The 23,131-nt window shown below is 41.5% G+C and overlaps 2 protein-coding genes across 2 annotated transcripts in view; one reads left to right on the top strand and one right to left on the bottom strand.

The window, feature by feature from the left end:
* The first annotated feature begins 1,468 nt into the window (after positions 1–1,468).
* Positions 1,469–11,528, top strand: NOPCHAP1 (NOP protein chaperone 1). Its single transcript, XM_040234821.1, has 4 exons — positions 1,469–1,702; positions 3,826–3,912; positions 6,648–6,784; positions 8,887–11,528. The coding sequence occupies exons 1-4, from the start codon at positions 1,588–1,590 to the stop codon at positions 9,124–9,126; spliced, it is 579 nt and encodes a 192-aa protein (XP_040090755.1). The 5' UTR covers positions 1,469–1,587; the 3' UTR covers positions 9,127–11,528.
* A 2,432-nt stretch (positions 11,529–13,960) lies between these two features.
* The window catches only part of ALDH1L2 (aldehyde dehydrogenase 1 family member L2), a 61,933-nt gene continuing 52,762 nt past the window's right edge, over positions 13,961–23,131 (bottom strand). The window contains exons 22-23 of the mRNA XM_040234820.1: positions 21,161–21,360; positions 13,961–18,196 (exon numbers count right to left, since the gene is read on the bottom strand). Of these exons, the coding sequence (XP_040090754.1) occupies positions 18,141–18,196; positions 21,161–21,360 (256 nt within the window). The 3' untranslated portion in view covers positions 13,961–18,140. The remainder of the gene's footprint in view (positions 18,197–21,160; positions 21,361–23,131) is intronic.

The raw sequence follows: 23,131 nt of genomic DNA, 5'->3' as shown, positions 1-23,131 counted from the left end.
TTTTTATATTTATGAATATTTTTATTTTGTTCTAATAACTGTACTCAATATAATTCAGTCTCCTTTTATTTTGATATTGTCTTCTTACCATGAACAATCTTCTCTCCGTTACCCCCAACATCTAACTTAAAATATTATCCTTTTATTCCAAGTTTTTAAAAAGTCAGATTTCCTCTTACTATATAGTCTCCGGGAGTTGGTGATGGACAGGGAGGCCTGGCGTGCTGCGATTCATAGGGTCTCAAAGAGTCGGGCACGACTGAGCGACTGAACTAACTAATATAGTCTCTGCTTTCTCCCCTTTTTTTTGTCTTATATCCGCACTATCAAAACCTATAAAAATTAAAGACTATTCTTTCAACCTTATTCTCACTGTTTTCCCCCAATTGTACTGTAAAATACTACCAAAACTTAAGTTGCATTTCTCCAATTATTTTCTGAATCATATTTTCTAGGAAATTCCTCAAGGAGGGTTTGGGAGCAATATTTCCTGAGTTCTTATATGTTCATAATTGTCTATGCCTTTAAAATATTATCATATATCTGATAAGAAAATATAAATAACTCTACAATTCAACACCAACAAAGCAACCTGGACTAAAACAGGCAGTGGATGTGAATACACATTTCTGCAAAGTAGATACACAAATGGCCAATGAACACGTGAAAACATGCTCAACATCACTAATTGTTAGAGAAATGCAAATCTAAACTACAGTGAGTTATCACCTCACACCAACTAGAAAGAAAGAAAGTGAAGTCGCTTAGTTGTGTCCGATTCTTTGTGACCCCATGGACTGTAGCCTACTAGCTCCTCTGTCCATGGGATTTTCCAGGCAAGAATATCGGAATGGGTTGCCATTTCCTTCTCTAGGGGATCTTCCCAGCCCAGGGATTGAACCCAGGTCTCCCTCATTGCAGGCAGATGCTTTACTATCTGAGCCACGAGGGAAGAACCCAAGTAGGATGGACGGCCACTATTTAAAAAAAAAGAAAAGAAAGAAAGAAAAAGCAAATAAACATTGACGAGGATGTGGAGAAATTGGAGGCTTTATGCCACCCCACTCCAGTACTCTTGCCTGGAGTATATGGGGTTTTTTTGATTTCTCTTTGATGTGGATCATTTTCAAAGTCTTTATTGAAATTGTTTTAATATTGCTTCTGTTTTATATTTTTGTTTTTGTGGCTGGGAGACATATGGGCTCTTAGCTCCCAGACCGGGAATCCAACCTATACCCCCTGAACTGGAAGTCCAAGTCTTAACCACTGGACAGTCAAAGTGTGTTCTATGTCACAGAGGTTTGAAGAGGAGGGCAGCCCCCATGGTGCGCTCTTCACTTTTAAATCCAGCCTTACTAACTCTTTCATCCAATCACAGAGAGAGGTAAAGCCTCCACCTACCCTTTCTCGGGACAGGAATGGCCTTCTCACTCCGCTAGGTGCCGCCCTCGCCGCTGGCCTCCCTCGCCCTGCCCCTCGCCCCGCTCCTACGAGTTTCCTCCAATCGCAGTCCTGGCCCCGCCTCCTACCCCAGTCTTTTTCCTGCATCCGGGCTTGGAGAGGCCGCTGTGAAGGCCCGCGAGCAGCATGGAGGTCCGCGGCGAATCCCAGTCCGGCCCAAGCTGTTCGTCGTCCTGCCGGGATGGCTCCGGGGTCTCGGTCTCCAAGGAGTTGCTGATGGCAGGGAGCGGCGGCCGCGGAGGTGACGGACGGGTGGGCGGCAGCGGCGTGGGGCGCGCACGTGCAGCTGGGGGCGGCGCTGCTGGAGCCGCGGGTCAGGGGCTACCTGCGTAGCCCCTGTGCCGCCGAGGGACCCGGACATGCCCCCGGCTGCGGGCTTGGGGGACTGGCCGGCCTAGGTATGGGCATCCGGCCTCGAGCCCGAGGGTGGTTTGTGCTTTCAAGTTTTAGGCACAGTGCTGAGTGCCCAGTGCTGAGCGCCGCAGCACGACCTTCCCCGTCCCCCTCCCCCTCCCTAGGGGACGACCTTAGAGTCAGATCTGGGTTCCAGCAGTTGGCTTAAGGGGAACAGGTGAGTATTATGGATTGAGCACCCTCTCTCTGCAGATGTTCACAGAGCCACCCTTAGTGCGCTCCCTTAGTGAGCTGCTCTGGTAGAGGGAGACGCGTCCGGGAAACCCTCATAGGTTTTTAGACATCATAATAGAGAGCTAAAAAAAAAAAAAACAAACAAACTAGGGTTCGAATCCCAACCCCAAGAGTAATTAGCTGTCGAACTTTTTTTGGAGGGGGCCGGTGTTGGATAATAAAGTTCATTCGAGTGGGAGACGCTGTTAGAACAGATGGCTGGCTCAAGGAAGAGCCGAACCAGCTGTGGAACTTTTTTGTGGCTAATGTCCGACGCTTTGCGACCCCATGGACTGCAGCACGCCAGCCTTCCCTGTCCTTCACTATCTCCCAGAGTTTCCTGAAACTCATGTCCGTTGAGTCGATGATGCTATCCAACCATCTCGTCCTCTGTCGCCCTCTTCTCCTCCTGCCCTGTCTTTCCAGCATCAGAGTCTTTTCCAGTGAGTCGGGCTCTTCACATCAGGTGGCCAAAATATTGGAGCTTCAACTTCAACGTCAGTCCTTCCAATGAATATTTCAGTGTTGATTTCCTTTAGGATTGACTGGTTTGATCTCCTTGCAGTCCAAGGGACTCTCAGGAGTCTTCAGCACCACAGTAGGAGAGTTGTTTACATCCCCAGTGCTTCAGTTTTTACATTTGGAAAATGGAAGTAGTAGTACCTATAGTGTTTTTTTGTTTGTTTGTTTTTTCTGAGAAGAAGAATGAGTGTAATGTCTTGGGCGTATCCTCATTAAATATTAACTTGAAAAAAGATTCTGTGAGAATCCAGAGCATCTGAAGACATTATAATAATAGCTGAAGCTTCTTAGTGCCTACTCTGCCCCAGGAATTAATTCGCTAAATTTAATCCTCACAACTTCCCTGTGTGGAGTTGGTTCTGTGCCAGTTGTATAGATGAGGAACCTGAGACCTGGTGTATCACACAGATAGGTAACTTGTTGGAGATCATGTGGCTGGAAAGTGGCAAAACTGGGATTTGAATCCAATCAGTGTGGCCCCAGAGTCCATGCTCTTTTCACTAATCCAATTGTTAGGTATAAGCTATTCATAGTACGCTAGGAGTGTTGAGCTGCTGCTTTGAGGGTGAACAGGATTTTTATACCAGAGTGAAGAGGTTTTCCAGGTGTGGGAACCAGGGTGCATTAAAGCCTTGGGTTTTGAAAGGTAAGTCCTGTTCTCTGTGCTCTGATGGGCTGGAGAGTTGGGTTGATTTGAGGAGCTGTGAAAAGGCTAAAGGGGTTCTCTTTAAAGGGCTGTTTTGTCTACATCAGACATCTTGACTGAAAGGGAACTTACCAGGCAGAGATGTTTTATAAATGAAGAAATTAATACTCAAAAAGTGTAGGTGATTTGCCCAGTATAATGCAGCTGGTAAATCATTTCTGGCTTTACTTAACCCTTATGTACTCTGTACTGCTTCCTGCATTCTGTCATTGCCGACCAACATTTGTTGCTGGTAGATTTCTGGCCCAGAAAGGTGCAGTTTAGTGGGCATTTATTACCTGACATGGTGAGGCAGAGATGTAAGAGACAGGTTTAAAGGGGGGAGATCTGCAGAAAGAACTAAAATGTTGTAATGAAACTTGGAGTGCTTTTTTTTTTTTTCTTTTTAATGTGTTAGCAAGTGAGGAAGGAACAGCCAAGACTTGAGGGTGGAGGGTGGTCTCAGAAAGTCTGCTCTTGGGCTCCTATTTCTTTGTGCTGTAATAAAGGAAGTGTGTGTGTGTTTTCAGGTTTATTGGACAGGTTGCTCATCAACTCCAAGCCTAATTCCAGCAAGAATTCTACTCTTCAAACAGTTCGGATAGAGAGGAGTCCCTGTAAGTACCCTTCCCTCTCTTCTCTTTCTCTCTCTCTCTCAAGAACCCTCTCTGATGTGAAATTCTGCCTAATTAGTCACTTATTTGTTGGGACAGTGTCTGCTTTTGTTGTCAGAGAGTCCATTGTAGCAAGTCTTACTTGGAAGTTATATCGTGAATTCAGTGCACAGGGATAAAATTTCTTGTATTATTCCCCTGCTTTAAGAGGGTGGGGCTTAAACCAGGCAGGAGACTCAGGTTTGATTCCTGGATTGGTAAGATCCCCTGGCAACCCACTCTAGTATTCTTGCCTGGAGAATCTCATGGACAGAAGAGCCTGGCAGGCTACAGTCCTTGGGGTCACAAAGAGTCAGACACGACAGAGTGACTAACACTTAAGAGGGTAACCTTGCCCAGAAAAACTTGTGGGATGGATTTTTGGAGTTCAAAATTAATTATTGTTAAACTCCATGGGAAATTTTTTCGGAGGTTACTGACTCCCAAATTTCACACACAGATGTGGGAAAACACCACCAGATTTGATTAAATTGGACACAGTTACTTAAATGGTAAATGTTACTCATAACAGGGCCAGTTCTTTTTATTAATTACTCTGTGCTATTGCTGCATCGCATACTCTAAATATAGGTGAGTCAGACTTTGTTCAGATAGCATCATGTAATACTTAGCATCTGTGTAATTCCCTTTAATGTTTTTTTAAAAAAAGACAAGAATTAGTAAAAGTGGTGTAAATGATACATGAGGTTATCATGTCTGTAAACTACAAAATCGTGAGTAGTCGAGGGGAAGTTAACCATAATATGCACTAAGTGTACAACAGCTGAAATGATTGCATGGTGGCTCCCTATTCAAATATAAGTTTTTGTGTGGACATAGGTTTATATTTTTGGAGGGTACATATCTCTGAGTGGAATTTTAAGAATTTTTATTTTTTAGTATTTTTGCCATGCCACCCATCATGTGGGATCTTAGTTCCCCAACCAGGGGTGGAACTGTCAACCCCCTGCATTGGAAACATGGTGTCTCAACCACTGGACCCCAAGGGAAGTCCCCAGAGTGTATTTTTTAATAGAGAAAAGATTGCCAAATTCTTTTCCAAGTTGGGTATACCATCTGGAATCCTTCTGCCAGTCCTGTTTCACAATTCAAGGCCATTTCTTGATCCTCACCTCCATTTTCTTCTTTCATGCTCTGAACATTTTAGTCCACTGTTACATGGCTGTCAGTGACTTAAGTTCTGAGAGCTCATGTTGGGCATGGTTATATGCTGGGCCTCTCTTGAGAGCTAACTCAGTAAATGACATATCCCTGTTTTTTGTCTCCCCTGTGCTTAGCACAGTACCTGATAGTTACCACCCCTGTTTTACAGATGAGTAAACTGAGGTTTTGATTGGTTGAATTAAATGTATTAGATTCCTGTGGTTGCACATGAATGAAACCCAGCTCCAATTGCCTTTAGCCAAGTGATGTTGGCTCATTTTGGGGGGAAAAATACCCCCAGTGATTTCAGGTACATCTGCATCCAGGTGCTCAGCGTCATCTGGGATCTGCCACTCTGTATCTCTTAGTTCTACTTTCCTAGGTGTTGACTTTATCTAGAACCAGCTCTTCCCTGATGATGGGTGGTAGGTGGGCCGGTTTATCAGCAGCTCTAGGTTTACATTCAGCAGCTCACCTAGTCATTGACTCTGCAAGAATGGACATCTTTCTCAACAGTCCACAACAGAGTCCCAGGGTGATCTCTAATTGGCTTGCCAGATCACAGTGTCAAGGTTGTGGAATACATAGGCATGAACTGGGTAGGGACAAGAGTGACTAAGAGTGACAGAGTTTAAGAAAAGTCGTCATCAGAAGAAAGGGAAACAGATATGGGGCTTCACTAACATCCATTGCTTCATTAACCCGGAGAAGGCAATGGCACCCCACTCCAGTACACTCTTGCCTGAAAAATCCCACGGACAGAGGAACCTGGTAGGCTGTAGTCCATAAGAGTCGGACACGACTGAGCGACTTCACTTTCACTTTTCACTTTCATGCATTGGAGAGGGAAATGGCAACCCACTTTAGTGTTCTTGCCTGGAGAATGCCAGGGACAGGGGAGCCTGGTGGGCTGCCATCTGTGGGGTCGCACAGGGTCTGACACAACTGAAGCGACTTAGCAGCAGCAGCAGCAGCTTCATTAATCTGCCCCAGGTAACTCAGATAGTAAGACGTGGAACCGGGGTTCTCTGAAGAGCCTCATCAGTCTGACCCCAAAGCCTTGGAGTCTCATGCATTAAACTATTAAGTCCTACTGCCTACTTATTCAGTTACTATCTGTTGAATGCCATTCTTCTAGGAATTTTCAGTTCTAGGCATATATGAAAACCAGAAAACATTAAGAAATAATTGAATTGTACAGTCATACTGTTTTCCATGGACAGAGGAATTCCCCAGACAAGAATACTGGCGTGGGTAATCATTTCCTTCTCCAGGAGATCTTCCTGACCCAGGGATTGGACCCGGGTCTCCTGTATTGCAGGCAGATTCTTTACTGTCTGAGCCACCAGAGAAGCCCACCGTTTTAAGAATTCAGAAGAGAATGGAAAGTTTTAAAATAGAAGGAATTTGAATGCTTTTTTATTGAACTGTTGTTATTATTCCTGTCCGAGAAGTGTTTTTATAGAAATTCTGGATTTTAAAAGTTTGGCCAAAGACTAACATAAATATTGATAAATGATATTTTTGCTCCTTAGTATTGGATCAAGTACGGACCTTTCTCCCACAGATGGCTCAGGCAAACGAAAAGCTAAGAAAAGAAATGGCAGCTGCACCACCTGGTCATTTCAATATTGAAAATACTGATGAGACTCTTGGACAAGTTATTCAAATGGTAACTATGCCTTGTTTTCATTTCATAGTATAAAATAAACAATATGTTTCATCACCTGAAAAAGAAAGAGAACTTTTAAATTTTAATTCCAAGTGTTATTTTCCTTCTTGCAAAGTCAGCTCATGTTTCCAGTACTGCACAGGTAACTCAGTCATTTGATGATTAAATGACCAAGTTACTTAATCCTAATAACCTCATAAGTTAGCAAGCTTCCCTGGGTGAAGTCTAGGAATTTAGTTATTCCGAATCATAGAAAGGCTTTTTCAACTCCAATAACACATGTGTTATCTAGAAGCATTTATATACTAAGTGTCCTGAGTTTTTTTAAAATTTCCCATTCAAGTCCCAAAAGAAGTAATCAGAGTCTGATTCATTGAGAATGCAAAAATAAACAATGTGTATAACAGAAAAACTGATTATATAACTCAGGTGTGAAAATTGTCTCTCACTTTGGGCTCCTCTTATTTCTGCAGTGAAATCCCCTTTATGCCACTCGTGTCTGGACAGAGCTGACCCCATCTTTAATAACCATGTACCTGACCCATCAGCAGATACGGCAGCTCTGCATCTAGAGTACATCCCAGATCAAGCCGCTCCTGCTCGGCACCCACCACCTTCCCCCTAGGTGATGACAGTCTTTCCTCTGGATTATCCCAGGAAGTTCCCAGCCAGACTTTCTGCGTCCACTTTTTTCCCCCAGAGCTTGTTCTTGACACATTGCATGTGGCCCCCAGTTTGGGAACCAGGGGGCTCCCCATCACAGTTCTAATTCAGAATCCTTCATGGGCCAGTGTGATCCTGTCTGTCTCTCCACTGACCTTCTCTCCCACCAAGGACCCTCACTGATTGTGCTCTAGCCTCCATCTCCTTGCTCTGGGCCTCTTCCCTCTTTGTAAAATCCCACCCCCAAATTCCTCCATCTTTCATCACTTGTCACCTCAATGGTTTTCTTTCTTCTTTTTTTCTTTTTAAACTTTTCACTCCCCTACACTGTGCTTTCTGAGTAACTATTTATTGCCTTTTTAAAAAAATACATTTATTTATTTGGCTGCACCAGCTCTTAGACTTTTAGTTGCAGCACGTGGGATTTAGTTCCCCAACCAGGGATCAAATTCGGGCCCCCTGCATTGGGAGCATGGGCCCACTGGACCACCAGAAAACCTGTTTCTTAACTAGAACAGAGGTCAGCAGCCATTATATGTAGGGGGCCAGATAGTAAATAATGTTAGGCTTTGTGGACCACGCTGTCTCTGTTATGACTGTTTATTTCTGCCATTTCCATGTGAAGACAGCTGTGTGTGTATGTGTGTGTGCTCGCTAAGTTGCCTCAGTTGTGTCCAACTCTTTGCTACCCTATGGACTATAGCCTGCCAGGCTCCTCTGTCCATGGGATTCTCCAGGCAAGAATACTAAAGTGGGTTGCCATGCCCTCCTCCATTGGATCTTCCCGACCGAGGGACTGAACCCACATCTTTTATGTCACCTGCATTGGCAGGCAGGTTCTTTACCACCAGCGCCACCTGTGAAGCCCCAAAGACAGCTGTAGATGATATATAATGAGTAGGCACGTTTTATAAACTTTTTATGGAATCCAAAATTTGAAGTTCATACAATTTTTGCATTTCATGAAATACTATTCTTTTGTTTAGTTTTTTTCCTACCACTCAAAATGTAAAAGCATTCTTAGTTCATAAGCTGCATGAAAACAGGCAGGGGGTTGGGTTTGTCCTGCAGGCCATAGTTTGCCAACTCCTGCTCAAAAACATAAGTTCCACAAAGGCAAGGATTTTGTTGTTGTTGAGATTCTAATGTGGTACCCGGTTAATGTTGGTATTTGTTAATATTTGTTGAGTGAGTTTTGTTGAATAGATTCAGCTGTATAGAATTCAGTTGTGAGGAACTTTTTAGACTTGTAATAAAAGTAAATCCTTAGGCCAGACTCTGGCAACTGAAAGAATAATAGTATTGTATTAAAAACATTTCCTGTCTTCTGTGCTTCGATATTTGTGCTAAGTGTTGGTCATCCCCAAAGTTGTTTTTATAACTTTTTAGGGAACTGCCCCAAAATAAATCTCCCACATGGTGTGTTTTTTTTCTTTCAGGACGTGGCCTTGTTTGAGATGAATCAGTCTCATTCGAAAGAAGAAGACAGTTCGGAAGAGAATTCACAAGACAGTTCAGAGGAAAGTTCAGAGTCTGAGGATGAAGATGACAGCACCTCTTCCGAAGGTGAAATCAACATAGATAATATTAAGCTTCCTCATTCAGAAGATGGAAAAGGCAAGATAGAGGTTCTGGACAGTCCTGCTAGTGAAAACAAAGAAAAACAGGGAAATAAGTGATTTGAGAAACAGGTGATAGATGCCTGCTAATTCTACGGAAAAGAGTGTGAGTCACTAGTTGTTTTGCATTTCAGATACCTGTGGTGCTTTTTTGCAATATACAATATACTTTGTTTCTTGAAGAAACAGAAGCTGGCTTTTAAAGAGCTGGAAGCGATAGCATTTGGGAATCCTCTAAAAGCACACTGTATTTGATTTCATGCTAAAGAGATTGCGTTTAGAAAGCTTAATTTTATGTATGGTAATGAGTGAGTTTGTTGGCATCCTTCTTCATAGCATAGACTTCAGAAATCTCAAACTTATTTTAAGGTAAAAATATATATCACCTGTTTGTTTTTACTTTAAATCGTCCACTTGGATAAAACAACCTAGGTTGGTTTTTATTTTTTAAGTTATAAAGTCAGACTTATTTATTACCATCAAAATGGGGGTCAATGAGGGAGAAATAAAGTATTTTACAAAGAAAATAATTACTTACATTTGGCCACCCTCAGACATATCTACTTTCATTAAAAAAAAAAAAAAATCCTTTCCAGTTTGAGCTGGAAAACTGGTGTTTTGTGGTTTAATCACTGTCGATGACTCTGCAGCCCCTTATTACATACTAATATGTAGAATTTTTATATTTCTCCCTTGCCATGGCTGTCTCATATAATACAACTATACAGTTAAAGAAGTCATCTAAGTTCAGTTCTCTGAATTGTATGTAGAATTTACTTTTTTGGTTTTGTTTTTTCTTTTTCTCGTAAAGCAATGTTTTTGTTTCAACTATTGAAATTATTCGTCACAGTTGCCCAGTGTTGAAATCTGTTCATTGTAGAGAATAGGGACACCCCAAGAAAAATAGGGCACAGTACATAAAAAGATAGTAATTGGTTTTCCCTTTCAAAAGACAAAATGATCCTACTTTGGAGTCTCCTTTCTGCCTTATTCTTGACCTTATTAAACTTGTTTGGGTTCTTATTTGCCATGGAACTGGCTTTGCTCAGGATGTAAACTAGAGAATTTAAAGGAATGTCTCCAAGTGCATTGAGCTGCTGGAACTTTGTTCCCTAATGTTTTAGGGTGGTTTTTTTTTTAACTGTTTTTTTTTTCTTACTCCTCACCTTATCCTTGTGAATACTCTGAAGATTATTCTCAAGGTTCTTTCTGGTATTTCCCATTGGAAATTGGAACCTGGCTGTGCCTTAAAAGTGTGCAGAGTAAACAGATCTGGAAACCAGATTTCTCAGCTAGAAAAGATACTATGTTGTACCTGTAGCACCGAACACAGCTGTGATGAATTATTGGTGTAATTATGTATTTAAATAAATTAATATTTAAATAATGTCTTCTACCAGCTAATATTTATGCCACATTGTGGGAAGAATTGCATTTGTCTGGTTCACTCCTTAGCATGGTGCATGGTACACAGTAGTCACTGAATGATGTAGATAAATGAATCAACAGGTATATGGGGATGTACAGGGGATTTTAAGCCATGGTTTCCATGGGGATATGAAGGTGTAAGTTCACCAGAAATGCACACCTAAGTAGAAGTAGACTGATCAGTGAAAGAGACTAGTCAGTGTAGAATTACATACTAGTATGTAGAATTTTAATATTTCTCCCCTTACATGGCTATCTCATATAATACAACTAAGTATTCTATACAGTTAAAGAAGTCACCTAAATTCAGTTCTCTGGACATTCTTATGACATTGGAGGAAAAAAAAAATCTAATATGTGATAGGGTTGTCCTTTTCAGTTCAGTTCAGTTCAGTTGCTCAGTCATGTCCGACTCCTTGTGACCCCATGAATTGCAACACGCCTGGCCTCCCTGTCCATCACCAACTCCTGGAGTTCACCCAAACCCATGTCCATCGAGTCGGTGATGCCATCCAGCCATCTCATCCTCTGTCGTCCCCAATCCCTCGCAGCATCAGAGTCTTTTCCAATGAGTCAACTCTTTGCACGAGGTAGCCAAAGTACTGGAGTTTCAGCCAGGACTGATCTCCTTTAGAATGGACTGGTTGGATCTCCTTGCAGTCTCAAGAGTCTTCTCCAACACCACAGTTCAAAAGCATGAATTCTTCGGCGCTCAGCTCTCTTCACAGTCCAACTCTCACATCCATACATGACCACTGGAAAAACCGCAGCCTTGACTAGACGGACCTTTGTTGGCAAAGTAATGTCTCTGCTTTTCAATATGCTATCTAGGTTGGTCATAACTTTTCCTTCCAATAAGTAAGTGTAAGTTGGATCCATTATTTAATACACAGTGTCAGGGATGGCTGTTTTTAAACAAAGTTAGAATCTAGGCTCATACCATGTACTAAAGTCAGGAACAAATTGGGGTAAATATTTGCAATAAAGGCAAAGAATGAGTGTTATTAGTATAAAATGGGCTCTTACAAATTAGTAAAAAAAAAAAAAAAAAGACTAATAATCTCAGTAGTGAGATGTGAGCAGATAATTCACAGGGAAAAAATTCAGTCCCAAAAGTTCAGTCCCACTTCTCAAAGAAATGCAAATAAAACTAAGGTTGTGTTTTTTCACTTGTTGAAGTGGCAGATGAAACAACAGCTAGTACTTAACTAGTACTTAACCTTTTTGTGTGCCTGCCACTGTTCTGAGTGTTTTATGAGTTACCACCACTCTCACACATAGAAAAATTTATCGAGTTACACATTTAACATCTGTGTACTTCATGTATGTTATACCTTAATGAAAAAGCTGTTTTGTTTGTAAGCAGCTTGCTCTGCAGTCTCTTGGAAACTGAGTCACTGTCATGCTCTGGCTGCTCTCACCCTGTGCACTCTCTGCCTGATTCTTAGGTGTAAGGTGACGGCTGCTATTTGAACAGTCTTGTTCCTGCTAAGGCTGCTGAAATGTTCTCTTTAACCTTGTGTGTCATCTTTTTATGGCTCTTTGACAGTCATAAACTGGGTAATTAGGTTTAATGGTCTTGGAAGCAAAAATATTCTTCATGAATCTCCTCTATCCCCATAATACTTTGTGCATCAAATGTGGTATTTATAAAAAAAAAAAAAAACTGCCTTGCCAAGTAGCTTGTATTCCTGTGCTTGAGTCTACTGCTGTGGCAGAAAAGACAAGAAGAGATTGAGTCTCATTTGTATTTCCCTCAGTGCCTGGCATGGTGCCTTTCACTCGGAATGTACAATAAATGTTCATGAAAAATATTTTTTTTTCCTCTTGATGCCAATAAAGTAATACATCTTAAACACCAGTGGTCACCAGTCCTGAAGAAAGACAGGTTTCCTACTATCTTTTGTCTAACTGATTAGTAGACTTTTCCCCAGAGTTTAACGTTGGGATCTTTGTGGGTGACTCCCCACCATATGGGCTTCCCTGTGGCTCAGACAGTGAAGAATCTGCAATGCAGGAGACCAGGTTCAATCCCTGGGTTGGAAAGATCCCCGGGAGAAAGGAATGGCAACCCACGCCAGTATTCTTGCCTGGAGAATTCCATGGGCAGAGGAACCTGGCAGGCTACTGTCCATGGGGTCACAAAGAGTTGGATATGACTGAGTGACTCACACTGACTTTCTCCACCGTTTGTTCGTGGAAAATCTTTGCAGTAATTGGTTTGGGGGACGGGTATGTGACAACCTTCACAAAGAGGCACAAGCCAAGTCTTGCTAGTAGACTTTATGGAAAGAAAAGGATTTCTTATTCCTAAGAAGGAGGCACATGAGAAGATGGCTCCTTTGGAACCGTGGATATCTTGTGGTTAGATATGGCTCTTGCCACTCTGACCTAGTGGGCATACCTGGAGCCGCAGTCAGCATGCCAAGGAGAGCACAGAGAAGCAAGAAACATCACTGAATTACTTCATCAAATGACTTGACCAAGCTATCACTGGATTTCTAGTTTTGTGACAGTGAATTTCTTTTTTATTAAACAAGGCCACTTATGAGATTCTCTATACCTACTTCACAAATTTAAAGAAAAAAGTGGCAGGGAGACACTAAGCAAAAATTTTAAAGCCTCCCAGTAGGTTAAGTGGTGGAGAGACTTCCCTGGTGGTCCAGTGGCTGACTGTCCTTCCAGTGCAGGGCGCCCAGGTTTAATCCCTGGTCCAGGAATTAGACTGCATGTGCTGCAACTAAGACCCTGTGCGACTTGCGTGGTGGAGCCACGTCCTCAATTCAGTCAGCCACACGCTGCCATTGTGGCTCTGCCAGTCACAAAGCCACACGCATAGGCTCTGAAGCGGGATCAATCCCAGCCCAGCCACTTACCTCAGCTTTTCCATTTGTAAAATGGGAATAATAGTATCTCCCTTATGAGGTTTTAGTATTAATAAGAAATGAATGACTTAATACCTATCACGTGCTTAGAACAGTGTTTGGTGTGAGGTGTTATGCTATAAGAAAAATACAGTGGTGGCAAAAATGTGGAGAAACTGTTGGTAAGATTGCTATATCCTTTTAATCAGAGATTATACCTCTAGGAATTTATTCTAACTAAGCAAATACAGTTTTGTTCACAAATTTCTATATAAGATTGATGGTAGGGACCTCCCTGGTGGTCCAGTGGTTAAGAATCTGCCTTGCAGTGCAGGGGACTGCAGTTCAATCCCTGGTCAGGGAACTAAGATTCCACATGCCTCGGAGCAACTAAACCTGTGTGCTGCCCCTACCGAGCCCACATACTGCAACTAGAGAGTCCGTGTGCTGAAACAAAATATCCTGCATGCTGGGATCAACTAAGACCCAGTGAGCCAAATAAATATTTTTTGGAAAGAAAAAAGATTGATTGCAGTGTTTAAAACAGTCAAAAAGCAAATATAAATGTCCAACAATAAGAGAACAAGTTGAATTAAAGCCAATGAACATATATAGAGGTATGTTTATTGACATAGAAAGATGGTTACATATTTTTAATTGAAAAAAGCAGATAAAGTTATGTACAGTATATACTAATTCTAAAAAAAAAGTATACTCATAGCAAAAAATCTAGAACAATCTCAGATATCATCTGGTTATTTGTGGAGAGTGGTTGAATCTTACCTTCTCATTTTATTATTTTTACAAAATAAGGTGTGACTTAATCATTAAAAATCCACTTAGGTATTATTTGCATAATAGTAATAATCATAATAATTCATCCTTTCAATCATGTTCATGTCTGATAACCTACTTCTAGACCAGGTTCCCTTGAGAGCTTCTGTTTTCTTAAAAAGGCAGGTATAGGGAAACCAATTTGTTTCCTCGCCCTGTCTCTTGACGTTTCCACAAAAACTCTCACAGTTCATGTTCCACTCAGTTTAGCTTTGAATTTGACAAATATTTAACACATGCCTACTATTCATTATCCAGGGTCTGATTTGGTTATGGGCAACAATGGGATCTTAGCTTGGTTAAAAGACTTTCAGCTTCATTGCTTGAGTACCTGCTCTGCCACTGAATAGCTGTTTGATCTGGGCAGGTTACTTAACCTCCATCATTTGAAAACAAATATTTATTGAACTCCTCCTATGTGTTAGACACTGGAGATACAGCATTGAACAAAAGCCTCTGTTCACAAAGCTTAAGTTCTAATGGGAAGAGATCGATGATTAATAACCAGGTGGTGATAAGTGCTGCAAAAACAATGCAGGAGAAGGCAAATAAAATGAGAGGACAAATGAGGTGTGGATGTGGGAAACTTATGTGCTATTTTAGGAGGAGTAATCAGTGAATGGACCTCCACTGAGATGATGTTTGAGCAGAGACCTGGAGAAGATGAGGCAGCCTGTTGGGAGGTGGCGTGTGGGGCAAGTTTCAAAAAGAGGCAGTGGTATACTGGCTCTAGCTCACACTTGTTCTAATCACACTCATTTCCAATTCTGTGTTCAGTGAAGTTTGTAGCTTGAAAGCAGCTAGTATGAGAGCATTTATACACAGAAATCAGAAAATGCTACAAGTCAGAATTTTGTTTTTGTTTTTTTCCCCAGAGAGCCACTTGTTAAATATTTACCAGCACACTGTTGGGAAGAAAGGGCAGTAAGTGCAAAGGCCCTGTACTTAGGAGTTAGGAGTGTGCTTGATCAGTTTGAGGAACATCAAGGCAGCCAGGGTGGCTAAACAGAATGAGAGGGTAGATGATATGAGATGAGGTCAGAGGTAGTCAGGAACAAAGTTGATAGGACTTTGCAGGCATGGTAAGTGGTAGACTTTAAGCGAAATGGGGGCCATTAGGAGGTTTTGTGCAGAGGAGTGACATATTCTGACTTAGGGTTTGAACCACACAGAGAGGGATCAGGAAGGCCAGTCAGGAAACGCAATAACCTCTTGGTGGGGGTGGAGTCAGTAAAAAGAGCACCTCGATTTATTCATCTTTTCAGACGTGAAGTTTAAGTAAGTTGGCTTAGCATAGTGACTAGTATACAGCAGCCCCTACATAAGTGATAGCTGTTACTATTGAGAGATGCCAATCCTGGGGGTGGGGAAGGGGTTCTCATATCTAATTAGGAAGACCAATCATTCCAGCACCACGTGGTAAGAACTGTGTTCTAGTCAAAGTATAGAGGAGAGACTTAAAACCAAGCTGGGCACTGGAAAGGCCAGGAAGGGTGTTTGAACAAAAGGGCAGCACTAGGAAATGGAAGGAAAATAGAACGTTTAAAAGTGTCCACACCTTCTCAACTCCCCAGTTAGGGGAACAAATCACAGCTTTATCCTTTAGCAAAATAATCAGTGATGTGAAGAAATGATGATAAATTACTCAGTATGTTAATTAAATTACCTAGTAGGCTGTGTATCATTATATTCTCATTCAAATTCACTTGTCATTTTATAAATTCCATGTAGCCTTTGATTCTGGTCAGCAATCGGATATAAAAACTCAAGCCACTAAGAACTTCAAAACTCACTATGGAAAAATGAGTTCTTAATCTGGAGCTCAAGTATGGGTTTTAGGAGGTCTGTGAGTTTCTTGAAGATATTTGCAGAATTAGGTGTGAAGGTGTGAGTTTTGGACAGGGGGATCCATAGCTTTTATCAGATTTTCAAAAGAGGTTTATGAATGCCACCACCACCACCCCCCCCGCCGCCAAAGATTAAAAGCACTGCTATTGAGATTAATATTAGAAGGTAAAGTCAGCCTAAAAGAAATGGGCATGTTTTTGTTTGCCATTTCATCTATCAGTAAAATATTCAGCAAAGTGATATTTTAAATCACATGAAATCAGTAAAAACACTGCATTTAAAACGTGGTTCCTTTATAATAAGAACTTTGTCATTTTATTCAAATATGAACTGTCAGTTTGGACCCTGTTGGGTCCAAATTTAGAATTTTACCTGTGCCAACTTGCTTACAGGCAAAATTTGCTCTATTGATCATGCCAGGATCATACCTAATATTCTTCCTTTTGAAAGTTTTCTGCCCCTGACTTTTGTTATTGTTGTTTATTGATTATCAATTCCCTAAACTCTCCTTGGTTAAACTGCTGAGTTCCAAAGTAGTAAGTAATCCCTAAGGGCTTCTTCAAAGCCAGAGAGAGAGAAATGTTTACTGAAATTTTACTTTAAAAAGAGAATTAATGGAAATTAATTGCTCTGACAAACTTCTAGAGACTCTTCAAGTTAGTATCTCACCTTCTGCTAGTCATACCTGGACTATTTACCCACCTATTTTTGTCTGACAACAGGCAATTATGAAGTGCTTCATGAGTTGTAATAATTCCTCTTTCTTGAGCACAGAGAATGATCTAGACACCTGTTGAGTGCATTATGTATATAATCCCATTGAATCCTTACAATACCTAATGAAATAGGAACTTTATCCCTATTTTATAGATTCCACCTCTCGGCTTTATACTGATATATTAGGTAACCAATCTGCCCTTTATTGAGTATTTACCATGAACAAAGCCCAGTGCAAGGTGCTTTACTAAGATTGTTACATTGAATCCTCACCTCATCATAAGGTTCCTGAGGGAGGCATTACTGTCCTCATTTTACATACAAGGAAACTAAGGCTTGGAGAAATTGCATCGGTTTCCCCAAGTCACATAGATAGTAAGATAGTTTGTTATGAACCAAGATCAGCCTCCAAAAGCTACTTTCTTTATATCATACTGTATAATTCACTTTAAAAGCTGTTGACAAGAGTTTAAACTATTTGGGGTCAAAGATCATGTCATTAAACTTTGTGTACTCCTCAGGACATAATATAGAACCTCGGACTTAGTAGGTACTCAAGAACTGTTTATGAGCTGGCCACTTACCACAGTGGGTTGAAAAATAGAACATCAAAGATGTATCTTATTTCCGAAAGAAAATAAACTTCCTTCACTTTCCTTGGGGGATATACTGTTTCTTGAGAGCAAAATAATAGGGGAAGAAAGAATGGGGCAAATGGAGAAAGTGGTATTGACATGTATATGCTACAATGTGTGAAACAGATAGCTGGTAAGAAGTTGGTATACAGCACAGAAGCCCAGCTTGGTGCCCTCTGATGACCTAGATGGGTGGGATGAGGGAGAGAGAGGGAGGCTCAACAGGGAGGTGATATACGTGTAATTATGGCTGATTTGCCTTGTTCTGTGGCAGAAACCAACACTATATTGTACAGCAATTATCCTCCAATTAAAAAATACATTTCAATGATTACAGAAAATCTTTTTAATGACCCCCACATGCCTGGTTCATAGGTTAAAACCTTACCTGTTATACAAGGGTTCCCAACTTTCTGTACTATAACTGCCTCATATTGATGTTTGTAAAACGAACAACCTTGATTAGGATTAGTCTTGGTGGGGGGGAGAAAACAGCTTAATATTTTAGAAATACATGTGGTATACAACATAGTCAAAACCCAGCATCATTTTAAGGTATAAAAGGGGTATTAGAAAATACTCAGGCACGGGTGTAGATGCTTAGACACGTGGCCCCACCCTCTTCATGGTCCATGTGCGTGTTTTTTGGCTGGCGGCTGACACCTCTGTCCTCGGCGCAGCCGGGCTTCTTCAGCGGGAGAGCTGACGAGTGGCGGGCCTGCGAGGAGCTCCCGAGGATGGCACTGCTCTAGTATTCCAGCGTCACAGACTTGGTTTTGAGGTACTCGTTTAGAGCTTCCTCGCCTAGGAAAGAGAAAAGCAGTTGACGGACCATGTGCACAGGTGGACGTGATGGCGCCAGGGGTAGGTGTATCAGTCACTGAGCAAGAGAGTGGGGCTGAGACAGTGCTTCTCAAACGTTCAATTTCATGTAAATCACCTGATCTTATGACACTGTAGAGTCTGATTGGGTTAAGTCCAGCAGAGGCCCCAAGGTTATAAGGGAAAGTTGCTCAGTCGTGTCTAACTCTACAACCCCATGGACCATAGCCCACCAGGCTCCTCTGTCCCTGGGGATTCTCCAGGCAAGAATACTGGAGTGGGGCCATGCCATCCTCCAGGGGATCTTCTCAGCCCAGGAATAAAACCTGCATCTCCTGCATTGCAGGCAGATTCATTACCATCTGAGCCACCAGGGAATCCCTATATGCTTCTAAAGAAAGTGAAAGTGAAGTCGCTCAGTCGTGTCTGACTCTTTGCGACCCCATGGACTGTAGCCTACCAGGCTTCTCTGTCCATGGGATTCTCCAGGCAAGAGTACTGGAGTGGGTGCCATTTCCTTCTCCAGGGGATCTTCCTGACCCAGGGATTGAGCCCAGGTCTCCCGCATTGGAGGCAGACACTTTAACCTCTGAGCCACCAGGGAAGCCAAATATGCTTCTAACCATTCCCCAAATGCTGATGCTTATGGTCTACACTTTGAGGATAAGGGCTTAGACCAGCTACCAGGCCTTCTAAGGACCACACTGTTGGCTTATCAACCTCTACCCCAAACCCTTCTCCTTTATGTCCTGGCTTGATGACAAATCTACATCTCTCTTCCTCGCCATTTAAGCTGAACAAAAGTGATCAGGATACTGTCCTTCCAATTACATTAAATGTAATTATATTAAATGCAGTTAAATGCATTAAATCCAATTACAATAAATGCAGAACAGAGTGAAGTTTGAGATCATTTTGTTTCATTTTGTTAGAGAAAAGAGAAACGTATTTTTCCTGACTTACAGAGTATGTTAAAGACACGGCATGCATGCGTCCATGTAGTTACTATAGTCGTGTCTGACTCCCAGCAACCCTATGGACTGAAGCCCTCCAGGCTCCTCTGTCCATGGGATTCTCCAGGCAAGAATACTGGCGTGGGTTGCCATGTCCTCCTCCAGGGGATCTTCCTGAGCCACCTGGGAAATCCACAGAAGGCATATCCAGGCAAAAAATAGGTCTGCCATTTTGTTTCTGTTCTGTTCCTGTTTTGAGCTTCCACAATCATTGATTTCTACAGCAGTTAAGGGGCATGAATACCATGAGTAAAACTAATGAAGTATATGATTCTGGAGTTAAGCTTAAACTCAGGGTTCTTACTGTTAAATTAGAATCACGTTAGGGAGCTTTTAAAATTCCTGATCCCAAGTCACAGCTCAGACCAGTTAAATCAGCATCTTTGCTTTTTTTTTTTAAAGCTCCCAGGTGATTCTACTCCAGTGTGCTGCTGTGAACCATTGAGCTGAGGGAGTTTCAAATTCAGAGAGGAAGCAACTGTTAAGACAAAGTCTACTGTGTTATAATAAAACAGACAAATCGATCATTCTCTATCAAAAGACAAATGGAACACTATTGCTTCCTGATAATAATTTCCCTAAGAAAATCTACCCCTCTAGTTTAGATCCAGGGATGAAAGCCAGATTGAAGACATGAAAAAAAAAAAATGAATTTACCTTCAACTCAATGGAATTTAAAATGGGAGTCACTCTTATTTTTGCAAATAAATTGTCAAATGTCATCAGGAAAGAGAAGATACCCCAAATTAACCAAGCAGACTGTAATTTTGGTAAATCACAAACATTTCAACTTTTGAAACAACATTCCAGACTGACTGAAGGGTGAGGACATGGGCTACAAAGCTGGAAGATCTTGCTTTGCAGTATTTTTGCCCATGGGTGGCTGGCTGACTTTGGGCAAGTTACCCAATCTCTCTGAGTGCCATTTTCCTCATCTGTGTAAAATAAAGATAATAGCACCTGGGCTCCCATGGCTGGGACTTCCCTGGTGGCTCAGTGGTAAAGAATCCACCTGCCAATGCAGGAGATTCGTTCGATCCCTTGATCAGAAAGATCCTTTGGAGAAGAAAATGGCAACCCACTCCAGTATCCTTGCCTGGGAAATCCCATGGGCAAAGGAGCCTGGCATGCTACAGTCCATGGGGTTGCAAGGAGTTGGACACAGTTTAGCCACTGGATAGCAATGCTCCCATGGCTATTGTGAGGGCTGCTCATATGCTCATATAGGCCTGGTATGCATTTAGTTTTCAAAATAAGCTATTACTGGAAATGTGATAATGTTGCTGCCCACTGTAAATTACATTTGGGGGAGCTTTCTGCAAACTCTTCATCTGAGCTCCCAGAGGCCCAGAAAACTCTGCCAGTTTCAGTGTTGACTCTGAAAGACTGCCAAGTGGTTCAGAGACAAAATACATTCTTGGAGCTAGCTGGTTGGTTATTGCCTTCTACCCATTTTCCTTTTTTGGTTCCACTTGGTCCCATGACATCTAAACCAAGTTCATGCTGAATGTCTGGTTAAAAGAAACAACCGAACATACTTTAGTTAAATCGTCAGTGTTTTCTTTTCGATAGGAATCTTCTTTTTTAAAACGAAGCCCTTTTCCATACAATTTGTGTTCTTTTCTATATGTATGTTATGTTCAATAAAATGTTTAACCATTGATATGTGGCAGCCTGAAGGGGAAGGGAGTTTGGGGAGAATGGATATGTGTATATGTGTGGCTGAGTCCCTTTGGTGTCCACGTGAAATTATCACAATATTGTTAATCAGCTATACTCCAAATAAAATAAAAAGTTTTTAGAAAATGTTTTAACATTGAAAGAAAAATCAATACCATGTAGGAAATGCCCTTTACAGCAACATACAAGTGTTGGACAAAGCATGAGGTGGGCTTTTTGTGATGTGCAGTAGAAAGGTAAGACATGTTCATACCTAAGTCTTTTCCAAACCCAGACTGCTTAAATCCACCGAAAGGAGCAGCCACGTCCGTCTTGTTGTAGGTGTTAATAAAAACAGTTCCTGCTTCTAGTTTTTCACTCACATACATGGCTTTATTTATGTCTCTTGTAAAAACTCCTGAGGCCAAGCCGTATTCGGTATTATTTGCTCGCTGCAACACTCCATCCATGTCCCTATAAGATGTTTTTAGGAAGACATAAACCTCATTAAACGTAAAAGCAAAACACTTTCATTTTATGTTCTGTTTTCCCCCTCTGTGCTAGAAACAGGAAAACGTTACTGCCAGTGTGCTTACGTTTTTATAAATGAAATATTCCAGGCTTACACCAAAAGAAACGCCCAATGAGATATTACAACCCTAGTATTGTATTTTTTCACATATATCATGTGACACCCTTTAAAATCTAAGCTGAAGTCGTCTTTTCAGTCTTCTTCACTGGTTTTCCTTCATGACTGCCCCATTTGTCTTTCTTTCCCCTGAGTTCCGTGTATAGATATTATATATTCTCAGAGCACCCTCTCAATCCCTCCATCTATTCAGATTTTACATGCACAGTTCAAGGGCTCATTCCATGCCTCACCCTGAAGCCTTCTCAGATCCCATCAGTGGTACTGCTTAGGCGGTAGAGTGGAGTGGCCCAGTGAGAAGGCTCAGCAGCCACACTGCCTGGGTGACCTTTGGGCAAATGACCCCATCTCCCCCAGCTTTTCTGTATTCTTGTGAAAAAAATGGAAATAGTAGTAATAGCACCTGTCTGTTGTCGTAAGGATTAAATGAGCCAATAGTGTCTGGAACAAAGGAAATGCTCAGTGAAAACCAGCTATAATCAGGTAGCCCATGTTCCTCCAACTCAGTCACCTTCCAACTAGACAGGAAGTTCCCCAAGGAGAGAGAGAACATTTTATTTTTCTTTATACTAGGATGTTGCAACATCAAATCTGAACTCAATTAACAGGCTAATCCAATAAAAGGGTAGTAAAATCATTCGTTCAGTGGGTCTGGTGACTTGCTGCCTTTTGTCCAGTATGTGTGCATGGCCAAGTCAGTGCAGACATGAACCCACTCATGTCTCCGCTTGCTCCAGTTCCCATGTGCCTGCCATACTATGAGTATCTCATTTTTATGAGTGTCATCCTAATGTTAAAAAAAAAACAAAACATGAAATTTCTACAACATGGCCAGTAAATGTAAGCCAAGATTTCACCTGGGGATCCGGCAAGGAAATGGGATTTCTGTTTCAAAGCTGGAAGAAAAATTAGTTGTGCTGAATTCTTTGAAGAGACAACAAAGGCTTGAATGTGGTGCCTCCCCTAGGGATTTTCAAAGGTACTCTTCTCTCTATCTGGTTTTCAACTCTCATGAGAAATATGGAATCTCACTTGGAGTGGACTAGGCTCTGCTAAAACTCTCACACTTGATACATGTCAAAATGTTACTCACTACAAGTTAGTGTCCCCAGAGTTCTCTTACAATCTATCAAAGACCAAGAAGCCCTTCTGAACTGGGTATTCTGTTTTCTACCATCTTCTCATGGGTTAAAGGAAAACTAAAGCCAGAATTCTAAAGAACTGTGTGCAGTATACCAGAGAGTCTATTTTATTAAATATTATGTTAGGAACTCAGTTACCATATGGACTTCTTTGATATGCTAAATACTTTGGAAAGTTTCGGGGACCCTGACAAACCAGTATGTCATTTATGGTTGTTTATAAGGTGACTGTGGACTTTCTACAAAGAGTTGAGTTTTAGGTTTTTGGGGGCATGATCCCCTCTGGAGAAAACACTCCACTCTTTCTTTGGGAAAATCAGATTTCGTAGATGCTGCCTTCTCTAGAAATGTAAATGCTAAAACCACTTCTGTTAGTCTCAGTTACTGACCTTATTCCCGAGATGCTTCAAATGCCAACTGTACAAAAATTAAAACTAGCAAATACCATATAATG

This window comes from Oryx dammah, unplaced genomic scaffold (genome assembly GCF_014754425.2).
Source record: "Oryx dammah isolate SB20612 unplaced genomic scaffold, SCBI_Odam_1.1 HiC_scaffold_29, whole genome shotgun sequence".
Classification (NCBI taxonomy): Eukaryota; Metazoa; Chordata; class Mammalia; order Artiodactyla; family Bovidae; genus Oryx; species Oryx dammah.
The sequence above is the reverse complement of the archived record's forward strand: the minus strand, read 5'-3'. Positions and strand labels throughout refer to the sequence as shown.